Raw genomic sequence first — 23,959 nt, forward strand, 5'->3', positions numbered from 1 at the left:
GTGTGTGTGTGTGTGTGTTTATACCACATCTTCTTTATCCATTCATCTATTGATGGACACTTAGGTTATTTCCAAGTCTTGGCTATTGTGAATAATGCTGCAATGAACATAAGGGTGCATGTATCTTTTCAAATTAGCGTTTTAGTGTTCTTTGGCTAAGTACCCAGAAGTGGAAGAGCTGAATCGTATGGTACTTCTATTTTTAATTTTTTGAGGACTCTCCTTACTGTTTTCCATAATGGCTGCACTAATTTACATTCCAGATGGTGTCACCTTTAACTGAAGTAATTATAAACAAAATAAAAAGAGGAAAACTAAAAAAATCTTTTAAAAGGCAAAAATAATGCTACTAGTAGGTATGTGACCAAATACATAAGTAAAGCATAAAAATTTATAGCTCACAAAGATAAAATTAGCTCAAAGACAAAGGTGGAAGTTTGATAACTTGAAAAGTAGTTTGAAGAAAAGTTGTAAATGATAAATTCTCAGGTTAATGGGAATTAGGGAACAGATGATGATTGTGAGCTCTTCCTCATCCTGGGAGCCTCCATAGACAGGAAGGCAAAAAATAGAAGGAACTGAAAATTATGATGGAAACAGTAAAGTAAATTTGAGAAGGACACACATGCAAGGAACTTAATGAAGAAACAACGTGGAATTTAGTATACTAAGGAAAAAAGAATTATCAGAGAAGACTAATAATCTGTGTTAGGATACAGAAGTTAACGGAGATGGTAGAAAGGAAGGCTAACTTGGAAAGAGTCAAGAACGAGATGACAGCATTTCTCAAGATAGTAAAAGGTGAAAGAGCACAACAAATACAAATAGAATTTTGCACAAAATTTGGAGGCACCATGGTAATTATAGTTAAAACATAGACTTTTGAGTCAGATCTTGGGAGCTATACTTTACGTTTTTTTTCAAGTAATTTTATTGAGATCATAATGTTTATAACATTATCTTACGACTTATTTTGAGCAAGTTTGTTAACTTTGTTAAGTTTCAGTTGCAAAATGGTGATAATGCCTATTTACAAGGTCACCATTAGAAATATGTGTAAAGCACTTAGCAAAATATCTGGATGATGAAGGTGACAATGATGATGGTGATCAAATTGTCCTTGACCTTCTCCTCAATGGAAGTCTTCTATTTGTCCCTTAGGTTCTGCACTCCAGCCACATGGGGCTTCTTACTGTTCCAAATAGTCCATGACTCTTCTTGATTCTAGGCTACTGCATATGGTTTTCCTTCAGTCTAGAATATTCTTCCCTCATTTATTTGCAAATATTTATTGCTACTGCTCTGTGCCACATGGAGGATGTATTTTGAAGTCAATTGCAGTTGAGTGATTTTTGCATTCTCCAGTAATTAATGGAGTAAGAAACAGCAGTAAAACTTCCTTTCATTACACCACAGTCAGTTGGCGGGACTGTGATGCAGTGGAACGTTATTAAATCTGTTGCAGAGAAACAAATTTATCCAGTGGAACGCTTTTAATAAAGTAGTTGTGGAAAGACAGTTAATAGCTGCCTATGTTACTCAGAGCTACCTTTTAACTATTTGTTGATTTTTAATTTAATTCCATTGTGGTCAGAGAAATACTTTGTATGACTTGAATTTTTTTAAGTTTATTGAGATTATTGCCTAGGTTATGGTCTATCTTGGTCAGTCTTCAGTGCGTACCTGAAAAGAATGTCCTTATTAGTTTTTTTGACTAATTTCTGTCAGTTACTGAGGCAGGGCTATTGAAATCTCTGACTGTAATTGTGGATTGTCTGTTTCTCTTTGCAATTTTATCAGTCTTTTGCTTCATGTCTTATAAAATTTTGTTATTAGGTACATAAACATTTAAGATTGTTATGTCTCAATGAACATGCCTCCCCTTTCTTTATGAAATCACCCTCTTTATCCTTTTGCTCTGTAGTCTTTGCTCTAAAACCTACTTAATCTGTTAGTAATATAGTCACTCAGTTTTCTTTTGATTAGTGTTATCTTGATAGTCTTTTTCCATCTTTTTACTTTTAATCAATTTGTGTCTTTGTACTTAAAGCACATTTTTTGTGAACAGCATATGGTTGGGTCTTTTGCTTTTTTATCCAATGTGATATGGTCTCCCTTTAATTGGGTTTTTTAGACCATTTACAGCTCATATGACTATTGATATGGGTAGATTTAAGTCTATCATCTGGCCATATGATTTCTATTTGTCCCATCTGTTCCTTGTTTGCTTTTTCCTGTTTTTCTGCTTTCTTTTGGAGTTACCTAATATTTTTTATGATTCTATTTTATCTTTGTTGGCTTATTAGCCATAACTCTTTGTGTTGTTATTTTGGTGGTTGCTTTAGAGTTAACAGTGTATATCTTTAACTTATCACAGTCTGCTTTCAGTTGGTATTATAGTGCTTCACATATAGTATGAGAATCATACTTCTGTTTCTCACCTTCTAGCTTTTGTGCTATTGTCATATATTTTAATTTTATATACACTATAAACTCCATATTACATTGTTATATTTTTGTTTAAATAGTCAATATCTTTTAATGAGATTTAAATTATAAGAAAAATATCATATATTTACCCATGTAGTTACCTTTTCTGGTAACTTAACTTCATTAATTTCTGTAGCTCCATATTTCCATCTGGTGTCATTTTCTTTCCTCCCGAAAGACTTCCTTTCACATTTCTTTCAGTGTGGGTGATCAATTCTTTCAGGTTTTGTATGTCTATAAAAGTATTTTTGCCTTTGTTTAAAAATATTTTTTGGTATAAAATTTTAGATTGAAAGATTTTTCCCGCCAGTAATTTAAGAGGTTGCTCCACTATCTTCTTGCTTGCATTGTTCTCATGAGAAATCTGCTGTTTTCCTTATCTTTGTTTCTTTGTACGTAATGTCTTTTTTCTCTGGCTGCTTTTCAAATTTTCTCTTGTCACTTGTTTTGAGCAATTAGATTATGATATGGTTTGTGTAGTTTTCTTTTATTTCTTTTCTTTTGTGCTTAGGATTTGTTGAGTTTCTTGCATCTGTGAATTTGTAGTTTTCATAAAATTTAGAAAATTTTGGCTATTAATTCTTCAAGTACTTTTTCTGTCCTCCATCTTTTTCCTCTCCTTTGGGGACTCCAATTACATACACATTTAGGCTACTTGAAGTTGTCTCACAGCTCCCAGATTTTCTTTTCTTTTTCTTTTTGTAAAGATTGGCACCTGAGCCGACATCTCTTGCCAGTCTTTCTTTTTCTTCTTCTTCTCCCCAAAGCCCCCCAGTACATAGCTGTGTATTCTAGTTGTAGGTCCTTCTGGTTGTGCTATGTGGGACGCCACCTAAGCATGGCCTGACAAGCAGTGCCATATCCATGCCCACGATCCAAACTGGTGAAACCCGCCAAAGTAGAGCATGTGAACTTAACCACTCGGCCATGGGGTTGGTTCTTCTTTTCATTTGTTAAAAATTCTTTTCTCTCTACTTCATTTTGAGTAATTTCTACTGCTATGTTTTCAAGGTCAGTAATCTTTTTTCTGCAGTGTCTGATCTGGTATTAATTCCCATCTGGTATAGTTTCCATTTCTAAAGTTCAATGTTTTTTGTGTCTTCCATGTCTCTACTTAACTGTTTGAAGATGTAGAATACAGTTATAGTAATTGTTTTAATGCCTTTGTTTTTGAATTCTAACGTCTGTATCAGTTTTGAGTCAGTTTCACTTGATTTATTTATCTCATTATTGTGGATCACATTTTCCTGTTTCTTTACATGCCCAGTAATTTTTATTAGATGCCAGATATAGTCAATTTTACTTTGTTGGGTGCTAGATATTTTTGAAGTTCTGTAACTGTTCTTGTGCTTAGGCTGGGATGCAGTTAAGTTACTTGGGATCCTTTTGGGTGGCTTTTAAGACTTCTTAGGTGGGACCAGAGCAGTGCTCATTCTAGGCTACTTATTCTCTGCTTCTGAGGCAAGACCCTTCTGAGTGCTCTCCCCAGTTCCCTTTGAATTATGAGGTGTTCCGGTCTGACTGGCAGGTGTAGGCAGTATTCCAGGCTCTGTGTGAATGCTGAGCACTGTTACCTCTAATCCTTTTGGGTGATTCTTTCCCTGGCCTTGGGTAGTTTCCTTACATGAATGTGCTGATAAGTATTCTGCTAAATTATTTGGGAGGATTCTTTGCAGATCTCAGAGTTTTGTCCCTGTGCTGCTCTCTCCTCTGTGGTATACTGTCCTGCGAACTCTAACTGCCTTGCTTTCTCTGCACTCTCAGCTTCCATCTTCTCAACTCAGGGAGTCTGTTGGGCTCCACCTGGGTTCTCCCTCCCTGTGCCACAGCCTGAAAACTCTCTCATGGCTGCAGCAATCCTACCACTTGCCTCATTTGCTTTCTGTCTTTAAGGGATTGCTCTCCTTTGTTGTCTGATGTCCAGTGCCTTGCAAACTATTGTTTTGTGTATTTTGTCCATGTTATGATTGTTTCAGATGGGATGGTAATTTCTTTTCCTATTACTTCATCTTGGCTGGAAGTGGAAGAATTTTTTTATTTTTGTTCTTAGTAAACTTCCGTGTTTTTTGAGACTCATTAATTCAGAATGTGGTGTATTTCCATGATGAGAGGTCACAGAGAGTGGAACTCAGTACCTAGTGAATTCAAAGTATTTGCCAGCTGGATCTCAGCCTGTGGCCTCAGAGACTTGATTTGCCTGTCCTCTCTGAATGAATTGTCATCTCTGAGTCAGGGGCACATCAGCCCAAGTTACAGACACATATATAATGCTAGAATGGGAGCCTATAAAATGTAATGAGAAATGTAACTGCCAGGGGCTAATATTCATGTCTTGGTCTAGTGGAATCTTTTCTAGATAAGCTACCCTTGAACTAAATGGTAATAAAATGATTTCTTGGGTTAAATTCTAATTCAGATTAAGACAATGATGCATTCACCTATATTTACTATGCTGTCTCCCTTCTCCAGATTGTTTTTATATACACATTGACAATATTTGTCTCTCTGACCAGCCCCACTTATGTTTCATACCTACTTCAGATATTTTAATACCTCAAGTAGATAGATTAATACCTAAATCATGTCTTGATGGCCAGAAATCCATCTGTATCTTTAATGTGACTTTTCATATCTCTTTTGTGACCCATTATATGTTGACTATAGTCTAACTTTGAGGGCAATTTTATTTCCTCTTTGTCTAGATATTTTTGGGCAGCTATCTCACTGTCATTGCCATATACAATATATGCCTGTCAGCCAATGATTTTCAAAATAGTATACCTTTGCTCTTTTTCATTTTCTTGATTTGGAAATATTAATTGCTTTGGAGCTGAATTCTGAAGAACTATTCTTTTACATGCCCATTTTACATTCATTCTTTCATTATTTTAAGGAGCATTTATTAAACATTGACCATGTTCCAGAGATGAGTACCCTGGAGTAGTTCATATGTGTAGAGGATCCTGTCTGTACTACTGATTATTACATTTGATTTGTGAAGTAAACACAATAGATTTCTTATGGAAATTTTTCAGTGAAGCAGGTAACTTCATTATGAGTATATATATATATAAATTTTTTAACGAGCATGGTGCCTCCTTCTCCTTGATGGAACTTTTGTACAAGTAGCTCACTTTACATGGGGTATTCTCCCACCCTCTCCGCTACCCCTTTTTTCCCCCTCCAGCTTTATTGAGGTATAAGTGAGAAGTAAAAACTGTTTATATTTATGGTGTACAATATGATATTTTGATATAAATATAGATCGTGAAATGATTACCAAAATCAAGGTAATTAACATATGTATCACCTCATATAGTTATTTTTCTTGTGGTAAGAACATTTAAGATCTACTCTCTTAAATTTCAAGTATACAACACAGTTTTATAACTATCATCACCATACTGTACATTAGATCTCCAGAACTCATTCATCCTGCTTATCTGAAACTTTGTACCCTTTGACCAGTATCTCCCCAGTTCCCCCATCCCCCAGACCCTGGCAACCACCATTTACTCTCTGCTTCTATGAGTTTGACTTTTTTAGATTTCACATATGAGATCATGCAGCATTTGTCTCTGTACCTGGCTTATTTTACTTAGCATAATGTTCTCCAAGTTCATCCATGCTGTTACAAATGGCAGAATTAACTTCTTTTTTTAAGGCTAAATAATATTCCTTTGTATGTATGTACCACGTTTTCTTTATCCATTCATGCATTGATGGACACTTAGGTTGATTCCATATCTTGGCTATTGTGAATAATGCTGCAATGAATAGGAGAGTGCAGCTAATTCTTCAAGATACTGATTTCAGTTCCTTTGGATAAATACCCAGAAGTGGGATTTCTGGATCAGATAGTATTTCTATTTTTAATTTTTTGAGGAACCTCCATACTGTTTTCCATAGTGGCTGTACTGGTTTACATTCTCACCAACAAGCACAAGGGTTCCCTTTTCTCCACATCCTTGCCAGCGTTTACCACCTCTTGTCTTTTTGATAATAGCCTTTCTAACAGGTATGAGATCATATCTCATGGTGGTTTGATTTGCATTTCCCTTTTGATTAGTGATGTTGAGCAATTTTTCATATACCTATTGACCATTGTTATATCTTCTTTTGAGAAATGTCTGTTCAGGTCTTTTGCCCATTTTTCAATTGGATTGTTCATTTTCTTGCTATTGTGTTGTTTGAGTTCCTTATGTATTTTTGGATATTAACCTTTTATTGAATGTATGGTTTGCAAGTATTGTCTCCCATTCCATAGATTGTCTCTTCACTCTGTTGATTATTTCCTTTGCTGCACAGAAGCTTTTTAGTTTGATGCAATCCTATTTGTCTATTTTTTCTTTTGTTGCCTGTGCTTTGGGATCATATCCAAAAAAATCATTTCCCGTACCAATGACAAGAAGCTTTTCCTTGTGTTTTCTCCTAGTAGTTTTACAGTTTCAGGTCTTATTTTAAGTCTTTAATCCATTTTGAGTTGATTTTTGTATATGGTGTGAGATAGGAGTCCAATTTCACTCTTCTGCATGTGGATATCCAGTTTCCTCAATAGCATTTGTTGAAGAGTGCTTTCCCCATTGTGTGTTCTTGGTACCTTTGTCAAAGATCAATTGACTATAAATGTGTGGATTTATTTCTGGGCTCTCTATTCTGTTCTATTGGTGTATATGTCTGTTTTGATGCCACTACTATGCTGTTTTGATTACTATAGCTTGTAATATATTTTGAAATCAGGTAGTGTGATGTCTCCAGCCTTTTTCTGTTTACGCAAAATTGCTTTGGCTATCTGGGATCTTTTGTGGTTACATACAAATTTTAGGATTGTTTTTCTATTTCTCTGAAAAATGCCATTGGGATTTGGATAGGCATTTGAATCTGTAGATCACTTTGAGTAGTATGGACATTTTAACAATGTTATTTCTTCCAATTCATGAACCCAGTATATCTTTCCGTTTATTTGTGTCTTCAATTTCTTTCATCAATGTTTTATAGTTTTCAATGTACCGATCTTTTACGTCCTTGTTTAAATTTGTTATGAGTATTGTTGAACCACTGAATAGCTATTATCATCTGGTAAAAGATGAGGCAAAATCTGCTAAGAGTCTATAAAATATCAGAAATACGGTCATAGCCAAAAAAAAAAAAAGTGAATGAAAATTAGCCAAACTTTATGTCTGCTTTATCACAAAGCAGTTTCTTAATTGTATCGTTATGAAAATGACTGAAATGTTCTGTTTTTAGCTACTAAATTGATCTGAGGTTTTGCTTTGCAGGTGGATTGGACTCTAAATATTGGCGAGCAAGCCCTTGATATATGTATTGTCTCTTTCAATCAGTCAGCATCATCTGTTTTTGTTCTTGGTGAAAGAAACTTTTTTTGCCTTAAGGATAATGGGCAAATTCGATTCATGAAGAAACTTGATTGTAGCCCAAGTTGTTTTCTCCCATATTGCTCAGGTGTGTAGACAGATTTTCTTTTATCTTTCCCATATGTCAAGGCTATGTTATATACATCTGAAAAAGCCACATTCACACAAATATATTTTAAAAATCTAGGAAAATAGTTTTATAGTGAACATGTCGTGGAAACTTTAACTTGCAAAGTTTGAATAGAAGTTTGATATAAATCACACATTTGGTTTTGTCAGTCATTTTACTTTGTACAAAATGACTAGTAGAATTGGCCTCCAGTAGACATTAATGCTTTCTGTAATGTGGCTGTTCAGGATGCTTCCAAGAGAACATGAGACTCTTTTACAAGCAGAATGGAGCATAGTAATGTCTAATAGAATGACTTATCTGTAGTGAATGCTTAAGCTCACTAGCTTAAATGTGTTAAATGTGAATGAAATTCATGCTTTCTAAGTGAAATGAAAAAATGTTGGCTACTCTCTAGTTACAGTTTCCAACTCTGTAAAATGATTCTTGTTCTTTTTGATATTGGTAGCTTAAAGTTGAAAAATATTATTTTATTAAAATCTTTATTCGTTAAGATAAAGCTATGAGTATTAGTTTGTATCATTAATATCCTAAAAGAGGTATAATACACTCTTGCAAATAACTGTTTTCTTATTATTCTCTTTATCTTTAACCTACAGTTTCTGAAGGAACAATAAATACTTTGATTGGAAACCATAATAACATGTTGCATATTTATCAGGATGTGACACTGAAGTGGGCCACTCAACTTCCCCACGTTCCTGTAGCAGTAAGAGTGGGCTGTTTGCAGTAAGTGATTTAATTTAACATAGTTTTTTTTTTTAGAGGATCTCAGTCAAGGAATTTTCTAGAAGTTTTATGAAAAAATGACAAGGGATTTTACTAGAAAATGACAAGTGACATTGTAGTATGAATGTCAACAATAGAAATAACTTAACATATAACTTTATTGAAAAAGAAGGATATAAAAAAGCCTTAATTAGCCTCATTAATCATTTTCATTCTGGCAAGATATCTTTTGTATATTGAAGATTTCAAGAAAATGGTTTGCTTGATAGATTATTTTCCTTAAAATAGAAAAGGATTTCTTCAAGCTTTTGATGGGTTCCAATTACAGATCATTTATTAATAGGCTGTGAGAATATTACACTTCAGAACTTGTTTTAAACTTTATTATGTCAAGTGATGCAGAATTCTAGTGATTATGTGTTTTAGACAGTTTAGATTTTAAATGGGGCCACTTTGCATTTAAAATGAAAGACAAAGTATATGTCAACATTAAATTTATGAATTTTATAAAAAAATGAGAGAAATGAGACATCTAAGTGTGTGTAATTTTTCTAGGTTATCAGTATAAAAGGCAAGATCCTGGCAAACTCTTTTGCATCTTAGATTATGTTTAGGAATTGAAAATCTCAGTAAATGTATAGAAGCACAACTTTCTATAAAGCTTCATAGATTCCCAGATCTATTCAGTTGTTCTCATTTAGATTGTTTTATTACACATTTAAAAACCATATGTAGGATTTTCAGTGACACCTATAGTATCTGATCAATATGACTAATCTCCCAAATTAAGAGGTCGAGTGTGAAATATCGTTGGAGCTCAATGAAGGATGTTCATGTTTGTGTTAAGGGTTAATCTAAAGCCTGAATATTGGAAAAATGGAAACAGTGTTTTGAAAACATTGAATATTTTTAAAAGAAGTTGCTTTCTAATGTTTTATGAGAAAATACCATCATGTAATTGTTATGCACTTAACACAAGTTATAGTTATTTTGTATCTGAAGAAAAATTTGAAATTTTGAGTTTGGCTTTTGCAATGTCCAACAGATGGTCTTTTAAGTTCAATGAAACACTCAGAGTCACCAGACATTTTGCATCAGATTTACTTAGAAGGATTTAGAACAGGAAAAACATCTTGCCAGCAGGGCAACATCAAATATTTCTCTTTTGCGAGAGTAATTCTCGCAGCAGTCCATATATCCATCCAAGTGCTGTTCTCTTTGGCCCCCCAAGTGACAGCTCAGGTGCAAGAAGACAGATCTACACTGGTAGGTGTGCAGCCCATCTTGGCTTAGAGTCTTCACACCCCTCAGGAAGCAGTATCTTTAAATGCTAAAAAGTCATTGTGGTTTTTGTGTGTATGTGGGGCATGGGAGAGTGATGGATAGAAAGAACTTGTTGAGAACATTTAGTTGAAATACTTACCTTACACGTAAATTATTTACAAGGAATGTGCCTATTTCAAGAGTCACTGTACTCAGGGAGGCTCAAAGATATGGCTTCGCAGCAGATATTTATGGTTAATTTATAGTTTCTGGTCCAGATGCAACTTTCAAGTCATGAGTCCAACAGTAACTGAAATTATTACAAAACCGAATTTCCGTATAGTATGCATCAAGATACTTACATTCAAAAGTAGCCTGTCACATCTAAACTTAGGTGCTTGTGAGGGAAGCTTCCTATTTCTCATAGATTTTCAAGATCATGATTATAAACAATTAAATGCAAATATTGCCATTAGTGTTTTCCACAGTTAATTAATGTAGAGCAATAAATTGTTATTATTTAATGGAAGACTTTTCTTATTTTATATACTTTAACATAAAAATATAGGGTTAGACTGTTTAAAAGAATTTCATTGCAGTATTTAGTAGAATTTTAACAGTGATACAGTGATTATTACTGACTTAGCTGTAGCATATTTATATTTAGAAGTTATTATTTGAAATTAGAAGCACTGAAATAATTTTGCTTCTGTTTTTTATTACTTTTAGAGTTAAACTTTTTTGGTAGAAACTTCCTTGGCTGAATGTGTTTATTTGTAAAGGAAATTGCTGCTATTTTAATATGCTTCTTTTCAATGAATAAGAAATATTGGATTTGGATCAAGTTGATGCAATTATACTTAATAACAGCGTTTTGCTCAGAAACTAAGATGCTTTATTTCCTCCCACTCCCATCTACTTGGCAGTCCTAGTCCTTTCTACCTTGTTTATTATAAAGCACTGCTAAATCTGTCTGTTTCTTTCTTTCTTTTCAGGGTAAATGGCATTCTTGATTAGATAGTGTTCTTTTAGTTTATTTTAAATTTTGTGGGTTAGACTATGGGAATATGAAATAAATACGATAAAAGTTACAGAATCAGAAGAGCCTGAATGTGACAATGTTCTTTAAATTCTTAGCTATTACTGTTTTCCTCTTATTTCATGAAGTAGCTATGGAAGTCTGCCGAGTATCTTACCTCTGCTGTGGCCAGTTTCCCAAATGGCAAATAAAGATCATCATTTATCGGTAACGTTATTCTCTCTAGAGGTATGAAATATACCCATAAGTGGAATGAACATTAGAGATGAGGACCTTTCCAAACTTTAGCTGGCAGCCACAGCCATAGCGCTTTAAAATCTTATTGCAGCTCATTTTTTAATATAAACAATTTGGTCTAGTACTTCAGTGTTTTTCTTCCTAGGCTATATCCACTACAGTAACTTATTATAACTTCAGTATTTAACATTTTATTCTTTAGCCTTCATTGATATGGTATTCTTGACCAGAATATTTCCCCCGTTTCTTCTCTAGATTTTCAAATTTCTTCTATCTTAGGGTCCTAACAAGTCACGTAAGAAAGCCTTCCGTCTCTACAAATACACTGGTCTCTTTCTTCTTATATTTTGTTGGTGACTTCTCCCCAGTGCACTCCTTTAAAGCAGGGACCTTTTCTACTTTTGCATATCACACTGATTGATCAGTCAGCTCAACATGTGGTTTGCTGTTAGCACCCGTGGAGTCGATTCCAACCCCTGGTGACCATCTGTACAGCAGAGCAGAACCCTGCCTGGTCTTTTTGTATCCGTATCAGACCGTGCTCTGCAGCTCTTCATAGGGTTTTCGTGGCCAATTTTTTGACAATTGGTGGCTAGGTCCTTCTTCCTAGTCTGGGAGCTCCACTGAAACCTGTCCCCTGAGGGTGACCCTGCAGCTGACAGATGGGTGATGTGTTTCCCTGACCAGGAAGATGAACCCTGGGGCACTGTGGTGAGAGTCCAGAATCTTAACCACTAGACCACCAGGATGGCTGAACGTTTGGTATATCTTGGTAAAAACATAAAAATCATTGGGCTTTGTGTGTGTCAGGAGGAGGAGTGTCTAGGAAGACCTTATAAGAGTTTTTAGTTGAAAAACCTTTTTAAAATATGAAAAAATTGAGACTCGTAAACAGACGGATATTATTTCTTTGAGAACAAATTTATTAGGAGAGTTTTTAAATTTCAAAGTGACTTTTTCTTTTTTGGTTTTAACTTTTGCTGTTAATTTGTCATCTTTTTTTTCCTATGCTTTGTAGAAAAAGAATATCGACTTGTATATACACTTTTTGCTATGTTATATTTTTAAGGATTTTCTTTGTGGCTTAATAATGCTACATAAAATTTGTAAATATTCCTGGAATTAGGGTAAAGCATAAATTCTGATTTTTCAGAGCTTCTGCATTCTTATTCATATTTTTCTCTATTAATCTGTCACAGTGCAGGACTGCAATGTTAGTCTTTCATTACTATATTTTTCTATCAATTTTTTGTCGAATATCTAAGCATTTTTGGTTTATATATTCTAGTTCTATGTATTCAGCTGATGATTATGATAGTTATTTTATTTGTTTTGGTGAGTTTTAAAAATTTTGTTTTAAATTTAAAATTTGTTTTAATTAAAAATTAATATTTTTTGTTTGCTTCTTTGTTTTGTTTTGTTTGCTTTGAGTTCACTTTGTTATTAACTATTGGTATGCTATTGTCTATGCTTCTTTAACTTATAACTTTATTTTGAATGTATCTCTTGTAAACAGAATTTGATTGGGTTTTTCAAACCATTTTGAAGACCGTTGTCCTTTAATTAACCCACGTACAATTGTTACAATCAATATATTTGGTCATTTTTCATCTTGTATGGCATTCTCTACTTGTGATACTATTTCCTTTGGTTTCCGTCTTTTGTATGTGAGTTGAGGTTTCTTTGTACTTGGATTCTCCCATGTCTTGAGTGGTACACACACATACATATCTCTTCTTTGTTTCTATTAGTGTTTACTTTTCAGTGTTGCCATAACCCAAAAATGAAGTGAATCTTTCTCTCCATGATAGTCATGGTGTTTAATACACTTCTTTCTCTTTTCCTATTTCCCCATTCCCTCCACCACCGTCATACACAGACGTGGGTGTGTACATGTGTTTGTTCTAATACATATTCATCTCCACACACCCACACACGCTTTCTTACTGTTTGTTCTTTGCTACAGTAACATAAAGTTTTAGCTATAAATTATTATTGTTAAACCCTTCTAATCCCTTTTTCCAGACTGTTTTAAAATTTGTATTCACTTTTTATCTAGACCTATAGTAATTTTAATTTTTTTCTTTATCTGTTGAAGATTGCTTTTCTTTTTATATCATGGATTACAATTTTTTAACTTATTAATTTTGCTTCCTCTCTCAATAGGCTGATTTAATGTTCCAAGGAATGGTTTAAGGTGTTGTAAAAGTGTATTGTCACATTTTTCCCTCAAATTTTATTGATGTTGCTCCTTTATATTTTTTATAAATAACTTTTGTGGAAAAGAGTAACTGTGATTTTTGTAAAAAGTATAGAGCTGAATTATTTAAAACTCAAGCATTATTTAAAGGTACAAGTAAGAAAACAAAAAATAAAACTAACAATTCTTCCGCCAAAGTTACCTCAATCTTACCATCCAGAATTAACGTTTGTTAGCAGCTATCAAACATCAAGCCTGATATTTTTGTCTACACATATGCAAGTATAGACATAGAGTAAAATTTACAAAGCAGGATCAAATGTTTTTTAAATATAATTTTATTGCCTTATATTCTAACAGAAAAAAGAAACAGATAAAATGGGAGGAATAAATGAATTTTACATAAATGTTTATTCACAACAGTATATTTTAGTTTCTAAAAGAGCCCTCTAAACAGGAAAAGAAAAAAAGTAAAAGATTGATATTTTCAATTTTTTAAAACTGCATTTCACTTTTTGGCAGTGTCCCTTGACTCCCTCTTATGAAAAATAAAGAAAGCGGCATACTTATGCCTTCTTCCTCTCTTCTTGCCTGATATTGTTGGTATCTTATTATTATTTATTTTGTCAAAGTTTAAAACATTTACATACATTTTAGTAATCACAATTTTCAGAGTCCTTTTCATCCTATCCATGTATCTAAATCAACTCACGGCTCACCACCAATTCTTTTATTATTCCTGAATTATCTTGATTCACTTCTTGGTTAGTTGAATTTAATCATCCAGTATTTTTTGAGGAAAGCCTTATAAGTCTTCTTGCATTCTTGAGAATTGTTTATTGCTTTTATACTTGAAGGTTATCTTAGCTTCTGTCAGAATTTTGGACATTTCTTTTGGTGTTGACAGTTGCTGTGGAGAAGTCTGAGACTGGCTTAAATTTTTTTTTTAAACTTCTTATTGAATGAATTACTTTTTCTGCCTGGATGCTCATATTTGATTTATTTGTTTAATCCTTACAGGACTAACATTAGTATTCATTAACATTATCTAACAATTGATTAGTTCTGTATCAGTTTGATCTGGGGCAAAGTGAGATTTGATAGATTCAGGTTTTTATTCATTTCAGGAAAGTTTTCTTCCACTATACCTTTGAATACTGGTTCTGCTCTACTAGTTTAGTTTTTTTGATCAATATTATTATTATAAATGTTGGCTCTACATCCATCATCTTCCAAATCTAGCATCTCTTGATTGATTATATGTATGTATTTTTTCTTCCTATTTTTATTTGTGTGATTTCTCCCCCATGTCTCTCTTGTCCTTGGGTTTCTCTTTAGTTTATTCTGTTTTTTCTTATTATTGCTTCTAATGTGACCTTCATCCCTGTAGCTTTTGTTTGAACTTTTCAAACAAAGAAAAATTGTGTTTCTTTCATTTAGTTGATACAGTGGTAACTATTTGTCTGATTTCTTCTTTTGTTTCCTTAGGAAGTTCTTGGTATGGATGTTTTCTGCCTTTTGCTTATGGTCCTATCTCCCTCATCTCTACATCTTTTACTTTATGTGTAATTTTTACACATAGGTCTGTTAATTACTTTGCAATTATTGCTCATTTGAAAAATGGTGATAACAATTTGCTGAAGAATCATGTGGGAAGTGATGGGAGAGAGTAATAAGCTCGGACCAGCTGAGTCTTTTCACCCTCTCACTGTGTTTATTTTCCCCTTTGCTCTGGGAGCTCATCATACTCAGTTTTCAGGGTTTAAGAGGCTGGTGAGTGTAACAGAAGTCCCTCTCTATCCCTAGTCACAGGCCCTTGGTGCTAAGAATCAGTGGCTGCTGCTTGTTCTCTTATCTTCATTGATTAGGAAGCTAACTGATTGATGCATGCATCTTTTGCTTCCACTGTGGTTTTCTGATGTTGTATCCCCTGAGTCCCACCTATGCTCTTAGATCTCATCATGCTGGTCTAGAAACTGACTCTGTTTTGGTTGAGATCTGAGTAGCATGTGTCAGCTCTTGGCATCCTATCTTATTGTGGTCCAAAATTTAAAATGTTTCGTAGGAAAAGATGTGCCTCAAAGTTTGTTGATTGAGATTATGCTCACTTCCTTGTTCAATTTCCCTTTTTTGAGTCGGGGGGGGGGGTTGGTTGTTATTGTCATACTTTCTACTGCTTTGGGTGAGTTTTGAAGAGTTTTACTTTGCCGTCTTTGACTGGAAGTCATTTCTTTACTATTTGATGTTTGTTTGCTGGGGAGAGAATTATGGACAACTTGACTTTTGTTCTGTTGTAAATAACCAGTTCTTTATGTCTAGTTGCTTATAGAATGTTTTTCATTTTCTCTGTAAATGCCACGTTTGCCATCATGTATTTGTATGATATTGCTTTCCTTGATTTAATTGGGAGTGTAATGAATTTAATCTGTTTAAACCATTTGTTTGGCTGCTGAAGAAAGCTTCCTTATGTTATACCTTTGATTATTCCTTCAACTATGTTTGATACAGTCCATCCTTCAGGGAAACTGTTGTCTTCTGGGTGGCTGTTTATTTTCTGTTCCCCGTTATCTGTGTCTTCCTCCTCATAATTTTCATTTCTTTGTCATTTTTTTTTTTCCTTTTTCTGGGAGAGTGTCTGAATTTTCTGTTCTACATCACTGGTTTGAACTTCCACAGCCTTAGTTTTGCTCTTTTCTATGTCAACCAGTAGAGACTTTTTTAGTCTACTGAGATGATACCTTTTTTCCTCCCATATGCCTCCCACCTCCTGCATCTTTGGTATTATTAACCAACATAGTACATGGCAGCCTACAGTTCCCATGATGCACTTGTACAGAGTACATCTTACTCTGAAACATGTTTATAGTGTTTATTTGGGGGCTCTATCTCTGAGCATAGAATGTGCTACTATTAATTTCTGTCATTTACTTGGCCAGTTGTTTTATAGAATTTGTTACCTCTGTGTGGATATAGATAGATAGTGTAGAGGGGCCAAGGGCAGTTGTAGAGGTGGGAAAGGTTCAGATGGATAGGGATAGAATACATTGCTTCCATCATGGGTCAGATTTGAGATAGTAAAAGATGTCTGCATAGTTTTGTGGTTTGTGTAGAACCTGGGTTTCTGAACCAGATTGGGACAGGGATTGAGATTAGGGAAGAAGCAAACATCTTCCTGCCTTTGTTCAAGTAGTCTCTATGAAGTGAAGCTGGGATGTGGGATGAGCTAAAGCTGCGTTTTTGGTTTCATCTGCCTGATAATTAGTCTAAATTTCTTTTAGGTTCTGGATTTACAATTTATGGGATTATTTTCCTCTCTCTCCTCCTCCCTTTCTCCCTTTTTCCAATGATTTTTGTGCCTGTCTCTTTGTCTTTTTGCAGTTTTCGATTCCTGCATGGCTGTTTTAGTTAGCTTTTGGAGAGATTGCATTGAGGGCTATTGCCGTATTGAATTGAACATTTCAGAAGAGCCTTGGGATCATATTATTAAACTGGAGAGAAAAATCTAATTGGGAATTGGATTGGAATAGTACAGAATTTAGGATTTCTTTTGGAAAAATTGGCTTTTTTTGCAGTTCTGCCTTTTAATTTCCAAATATAATTTCTGTTCAAGTTGGAGATTGAGTAATATATTTTTTTTTGAGAAAAATTTAAAAATCTTTTTATAAAGATATGGGCCTTGAATGGTGGCTGAGCTCTTGATTTTACACAGAAAATATTCCTGTCTTTAGTAATCCTACTGTTCTTCCTGCCAAATTAATATTTGGCCTTATTTTGTATAGTATTCTTTATAGTTAAATTCTAGTTCAGTGAAAGAATTTGCATACTTTCATGAACTTTGACATAGTGAGTTTTGACATTAGAAGGATTGTTTTCTTACCTTTGCCTTCTCCCCATCATAATGTAATATTGATAGTGTTGTGGTGATTTTTTAGAAATTGTATTTTTAGTTGTAACTGATGCTTTTGGAGCAGTGAGTAAGTGAAGCTTAATTTAACTCATTTTACTGTGTTTAAGCTTAGTGAATTGTAGTGTTTTCACCGTTATTTTTCCTGAGAAGTCCAGCTCCTTTCTCCATTTTTTGTTTTGTTTTGCCTTTTCATTCTATTTGGGAAGTAAAAAATATCTTCTGTATTGATAGTAATAAATCAGTTTTAAAGAAATCTACTGTGACTTAAGTGGCGTAAGACTGTAATTGAGTTTTTAAACAGAAATGTTAAATAGGGTGAGAGAGCCCCTACCAGAAAAGGGGGTCTTCAATTTGGGGCTTGGTGGGCCTCCTAATGCAACACAGTAGATTATAATTTAACGTAAGTTGTGGGGCAAGGAAGAACAGAATTTATCATACTTGGTGTGTTTTTTCTTTCTCTTCTTTCTGGTACCTCAGTAACCATGATTTGGACAAATTATTTGTGTCAATTCTATTGAAGCTCTTTTGGGATAAAATGAATTGCATTATTTTTGATGGTCATCATTACTTGTGTGCATATATTTCCATTGTGTGAGGTCAAGATCTTTAATGAGGTGATCTTTAGGTTTTGTATTGATTGGGTTTTATATTGATTGAATACGATTTGTGCTTGTAATGTCCTTATAGCCATGTGGCTAAGCCCTTTTTGACATATGGCCTGTCATTTGGTATGCTGCTTTTATAAACTGCTGTATCACTTCTTTGATAAGTGTTTTATTCACGTGAAAAAGACTTACAGTAATCTTATAAATAAGCTAAAAAGCTATATCTTTATTGTTATTTGTCAGTTGAGGTTATAACCCTCAGAAAAACTCTCCTTATGAAAGTTAGAAATCTTCTCCTTGGTCTCATGTTTTCATTATCATTTTATTTTTTATGCAATGGAAAACACAGCATCCTCCATTCTCATGAAAAGTTTAATAGTAATTACAGTTCCAGATTGTTTGACTTTGTTACATTCCGTAGTAAATCTGTTTAATTTGCCTGCCAAAGGTTTTAGAAACGCTGGATAGCCAAGAATAAGGAGTTGCACTTAGAATGCTAAATGGGTTTGTACTTTTCTGTTTTATAAATTAAATGTTTTAATGGTAGACTTCACCCTATTACCACGTTATTTCCACTGAAAAATTTCTTTAGCCATACTGTCATTGAAACTGTGAACTTCGCTCGAAAATGAAGCTCTCAGTCTCAGAGAAAATAATCTGTATGGAAAAGTGTCTCTGTGTTTTGAGTCTGATTCTCTATCCCAGGGATGTGGGAGTTAATTTGATAGTGGATATTGGGGGCCGTAGGGGAGTCAGTTGTTCAATAGACTTGTAGCCAGCAGGAAAGTGTTTGCTTTTCACTCGTTATGGGGAGTTTTGCCTTTTACTAAGCACATATCTCCTTGACCCTTTGGTCCTGAAGATCATTTGTATCAGGTTGGTGACTTGCTTTCATCTTTCGTGGAAATATGTGCAATTTTACATCTTTTGTCCTCGCTTCAAATACTCTGGTTTCAAAGATAAATTTTTTTTTTAGCATATCTCTATTTCCCAGAGGAAAAAGATTACGTTTTCTGATTTGCTTACTAGAGAATATAAAAGTGAAACAAAGTGCTTTTTTGGGTAATTTTAGGTTTATATGCTGCTAAGAACTTTGCTTGGACTTAGTTCCTTTACCTTATTAGCGAGTATATGGCCTGTATTTCAGAACTAGCTTTGGAGTGCGAATCTAGGTTATTGCCAAAATAAAAAAGAGTGTTTGTAAATGTATAAACCTTACTGTATAGGCTGAAGTTGGATGACTTAAAATTAAAATAGAGTCAGTTATTATCTGAAAGGATATGCAAGAAATACAGCAGTATATATTGCCTGCTCTGTCCTGACATCATTAGGATCTTAAATTCTAAAAAGAACTACATTAGCAGCTTATTCAAAGCATTTTATGTGTTTAGTGTATCACGTTTAATAGTTTAGAAACGTTTGCTAATTCCCTACATCTTCAAAAAACATATATGGGAAAGTGATGATGTACTTTTTTCATTTCAAGGGAACAGAATATTAGCTAAAACTGCTAAAAACAAGGTTGAAAAATATAATGTAGTCAAATAATCATGTCATCATTTAAGTCCCCTTTGTAACTTGAACTTGAAACTTGTAAGTATATTGAATCTTTCCTGGTAGAATAGGGCTTTGACTCTCGATTATCTGACCTCTGAGATCCACAGAATCTGCCACTGAAGAGATAGGAGGGTTCCTATATATTCTAAATGGAGATCTGTATTCAGTGGTTTTCCTGCCTGTAGAAAAAGAAACTCTACCACCTTCTTCACTGAACTGCAGTTTACTGTTTAAATAAGTGTAAAATAAAAAGAGTTACTGCCTGCTTTATTGACGTGCTAAAAAAAAAGAGGCAGGTACCCATATACTTTGTTTTCAGTGTGTAATGTTTAAAACCGTAGAGGAAAACTGTACTAATTCAAAGTTAAAGTGTTTTTGTTTTAAATAAGTAGAAAATGACAGAATGCCATTATTGAACATTAGTTCATTAATGTAGAGCCTATGTTCTAATCAGAACTTATGTTCGAATCTTGATAAACCTTGGCTAGATAAAAACTTTGCTTGGTGCACAAAAGAAGATGTATTATCCTTTTATGGCTTGTAGTTCATGAAAAAATCATGTTTAATTTTCAAATGTTTTGATTGGCAATATTTGAATATTTGTAGATAGTTAGCATGTTTTACACATTATGAAGATGTTTTAGAGCATACATTGATTGTCTAATTAGTAATGTGTTCTTTCACCATAACACTTTTCCAAGAGTCCAAATAATAATAATAATAGCTAATATTTATTTCACTTACTATGCACCAGACAGTATTCTAAGTGCTTTGCACCTATTAATTTATTTAATCCTTCTAAGAACAGTTATTATTATTACTATTATTACCATTCCCGTTTTATAGATGATGAAACTAAGGCATAGAAAGATCAAGATCAAGTAACATGCCTGAGCTCATAATCAAACGTGTGAACAAGTAATTATAGCATAAGTGAGCTAGTGCCATAATAGACAAAAGCAGAAAATGATGGGCCATTCAGAGTATTCAGTCCACCATACTGCTGGAAGTAGAAGTCCCAACTCTTTGTTTCTACTCAAAAACTCTCATACCTTTTCTTTCTCCAAAACAATTGCTTCCCTTTCGGATTAGTGCTCCCCAATATTCAACCAAATGAGAAGTATGTTATTTGGAATTATAATGGTAAACATCTGAAGAATCAAAAGCAGAAGCCTAAAACAACAGTGATTACTTTCGTAGTGTGAGACTGAGGGGTGGAAGAGTCTGGATCTATTCTTTAAATATCTTAGAACGTCTTAGGTATTCTCAAAATCAACTCCAGTCTTTGGAAAAATAATCATGCTGCCAAGCCTCTTTCGTTCAAATCTAAAATAGCTTAGATGTATTAGATTTAAACGTAAATCTTTTGGAGTGAATGAAAAATGAAAGATAAATTACTTAATATTTTAATTAAGAGGACTGGCGTTGTAGAAAATTATTCCTTTTTTCTTTTTAGTTAAAGGAAAAGTTATGGTTTGTAAATTAGAAATTACTAGTATTTTAGTAGTCAAAATACAATGAACAAAATAGTACCTTTTGCTTTTGGATGCAGCATTTCAGAATGCTACCTTTTACCTTTCATTTATATTTATTTCCAAAAGCAAATATTTCTCCTCTTCTTATTCCATCCTGTTACCTTCATATTTTAAATGAATAGGTACAGTTCATATTAGTTGAACATGTAGAAAATTTTCTTGGAAGGAAAATTATTCTGATTTGGACAGCATAATTTTCTTTTGTAATATTCATTTGCAAAATTCTTTTTTTCATTTGCAATAATTTTGAACATTTAGGAGTATAAAAATTCTGCATTCCCCTTTAAAAAAAAACTTTGTTAATGATGGAACAGGCAAATATGACATCTGTTAAGATCTGTAGTTGGAAAAAAAATTCCGTACTTTCCAAAGCCTCGGCTATGCCCATAGTGTGTGAATGCAGCACGGGGCTAGTGTATTCGTGAGCGACAGTAGAAACAGTTTCTATGGAGACAATATCCATAGTACTTAAAGTTTAGCAAAATTAAAACGCACTCGCACTGGGAGGAATGGAGGAATGGAGTTAAAAAAGTTATCTCACTGCTTTTTCAATTTCTGCAGGGTTCCAGATGGTAGGAAATGCTTTGTTCTTCCCTCCAGCCCATCTGTTGTTCTTTAGTGTAACTGACATCACTGCAACTACTGCAACCATTAAAGCATCACCATATAAAAATGGCAAAATTTAGAACTTATTACATAGTTTTATGGAAAGAAGATTACAAGAATCAAAGTTACAGTGTGCTGAAGGATTTGCTCTTTTATTTTTTGGTGTGTATGGCATAGTGGTTTGATAGAAGTAATGCCCAGGAATGACGTAGTCTAAGACTAGAATAGATTTCCTTTATTTGAGTTGGTGTAGAAAGTTTTTCATGACTTAGAATTAAACACAGAGATTTCTTTATGTATCATTGAAATGAATTACTTTTTAAGTAGGGGGTATAGTATATGTGATCCACTAAATCTATGCATTTGTTTTATTCCTTCTTTTTTCCCCAGACTATTGTATCTTTGCCAGAAATGGAAATGTACCTTACTGTTGTCTGCACAAAAATTACTTTAAAGAAAATAATAATAATTATTTGTGCCAATTTCAGTTCAGCAAATATACCATTTTTGTAGTTAAAAACATTTAAAATAGGGTGCTAAGCAAAATAAATTTCTCTTTAAATAATATGAAATATTATAATTTTTATTTATTGGTACCTACCTAAAAGGCAGAACTCATAAATTCTATTTGTTGCTATTTTGTCACTTTTATCAAGCAGAACTTGTTTGCTAACATAGAATTTAGATAGTGAATTCTTTATGCTTAAATCAACAAAGTCACATCCTTAAGCTAATTCTGGATCCATTATTCATCTTTACTCTCTTTTCCTTTTCTCATCCTTAATTACTTAGTGTCTAAAAACTGGTATTTGAAGACAAGTTCAATAAAGTTCTGTTAACATCAAAATAATTCTTGTCCAGGTTACTTTTGCTCATTTTTAGATGCTATAATTTAAAAGTACTTTAGGAAAATCAAGCAACAGTTGTTAAGTGTTGCTTTCGGGGAGACTGTTGTCACCTTTCTCGTGTTATTTCCCCCAAATACATATCTTTTTTCCAGTTTGTATATATTTCATGAAAACTCATATTCACTTTGAAAAATTCTTTCAAGATTATGTCACATTTGAGTTTAGGGAATCCATTGTGACTAGAAGTATTACTTTACCTTTAGAGATATGAAAATGAATTAATACAGTACCTGGAGTTTTGGCAAACCTCATTTTTAAGCCGTTTGAACCAACCAAATGATATTCAAATATGTAGTGAAATTCACTAGCCCCTAGAAGCCCAATGAGTTCTACAATGTTTGGTTTCTTAAAGACAAGCTAAACTGAATAGCAGTGCTAGCTGATGTTCGTTCAGACTGCCACATAGCACAGGAAAAGACATTGGTCTTCCAGTGTGAATTCTAATAGGTCTCAGCTCCCCAATCTAGGCTCTTTCTGTGGCCAGGATTAGAGTCCTGTGATGTGTAGTCTTTAGGGCCACTGTAGTTTCAGGTTGGGGAGACAACCTTCTCCAGCTGAAGTTTTCTCCAGGCAGCTGGCTGAAAGAATAGGAATTTCTCAGAGAGTTGCATGGTGGTTACCAGGGGCCGGGGAGATGGACAGATGCTGGTCAAAGGGCACAAGCCTTCAGTTACAGGATGAATAAACTCTGGGAATCTGAGGTACTGTGGTTAATAACACTGTGTTGGATACTTGAAATTTGCTGAGAGTATACCTTAAGCGTTCTCACCATGAAAGAAAAAAAAATGGCAGCTATATGAGGTGATAGATGTCTTAATTAATCTGACTGTGATAATCATTTCACGAAGTATCTGTATGTCAAGTCATCACATTGTATACTTTAGAAATATACAATTTTGTTTTTCAGTTATTCCTCAATAAAACTGAAAAAAACAAAAGGAATGAGTGTTTCTTTCTTTCACCCATGGACCACCGTTACTCAGTTTCTTTATGCTTGGCAATGCACTCAGTCTTATCTATCCTAAAAGATACTTAACTTTATTATAAATTTTCTTTAATTACCCCGTTTCCTAGATGATATTACGTGATTTGAGCAAGCAGTATTTTAATAGAAACAGCAGAAGTTTGCATTGTAAGGCATAAAGTTGTTCAGTGCCTCGGTAGAAATCTGCACGTCCTCTGACCTGTGTTGACTCATCTCCTCTCTTGTGACAAATTGCAGATCCTTTTTCTTTTGCCTGTGAGCCTCTGCTTGTCTACTTCATCATTAAAACCCTGAGGTTTTCCCAAAGAGCATCAGAGTTTGTGTACATCTGATTACCAAACTTTTTTGCTATAGCACTTCCTATTTTCCCTTTCTTATAATTATATATTTCAG

General features: G+C 33.9%; 1 protein-coding gene across 7 annotated transcripts in view; it reads left to right on the forward strand.

The window, feature by feature from the left end:
* The window catches only part of BBS9 (Bardet-Biedl syndrome 9), a 422,371-nt gene that overhangs the window by 104,699 nt on the left and 293,713 nt on the right, over positions 1 to 23,959 (forward strand). For all 7 annotated transcript variants that reach the window (XR_011539202.1, XR_011539203.1, XM_070616207.1 and 4 more), the window contains 2 exons: positions 7,770 to 7,953; positions 8,595 to 8,724. Coding sequence is in view for 5 of the 7 variants with exons in the window: in XM_070616207.1 (XP_070472308.1) it covers positions 7,770 to 7,953; positions 8,595 to 8,724 (314 nt within the window). In the remaining 2 variants the exon portion in view is untranslated. The remainder of the gene's footprint in view (positions 1 to 7,769; positions 7,954 to 8,594; positions 8,725 to 23,959) is intronic.

This window comes from Equus przewalskii, chromosome 4, assembly GCF_037783145.1.
Source record: "Equus przewalskii isolate Varuska chromosome 4, EquPr2, whole genome shotgun sequence".
Taxonomy (NCBI): domain Eukaryota; kingdom Metazoa; phylum Chordata; class Mammalia; order Perissodactyla; family Equidae; genus Equus; species Equus przewalskii.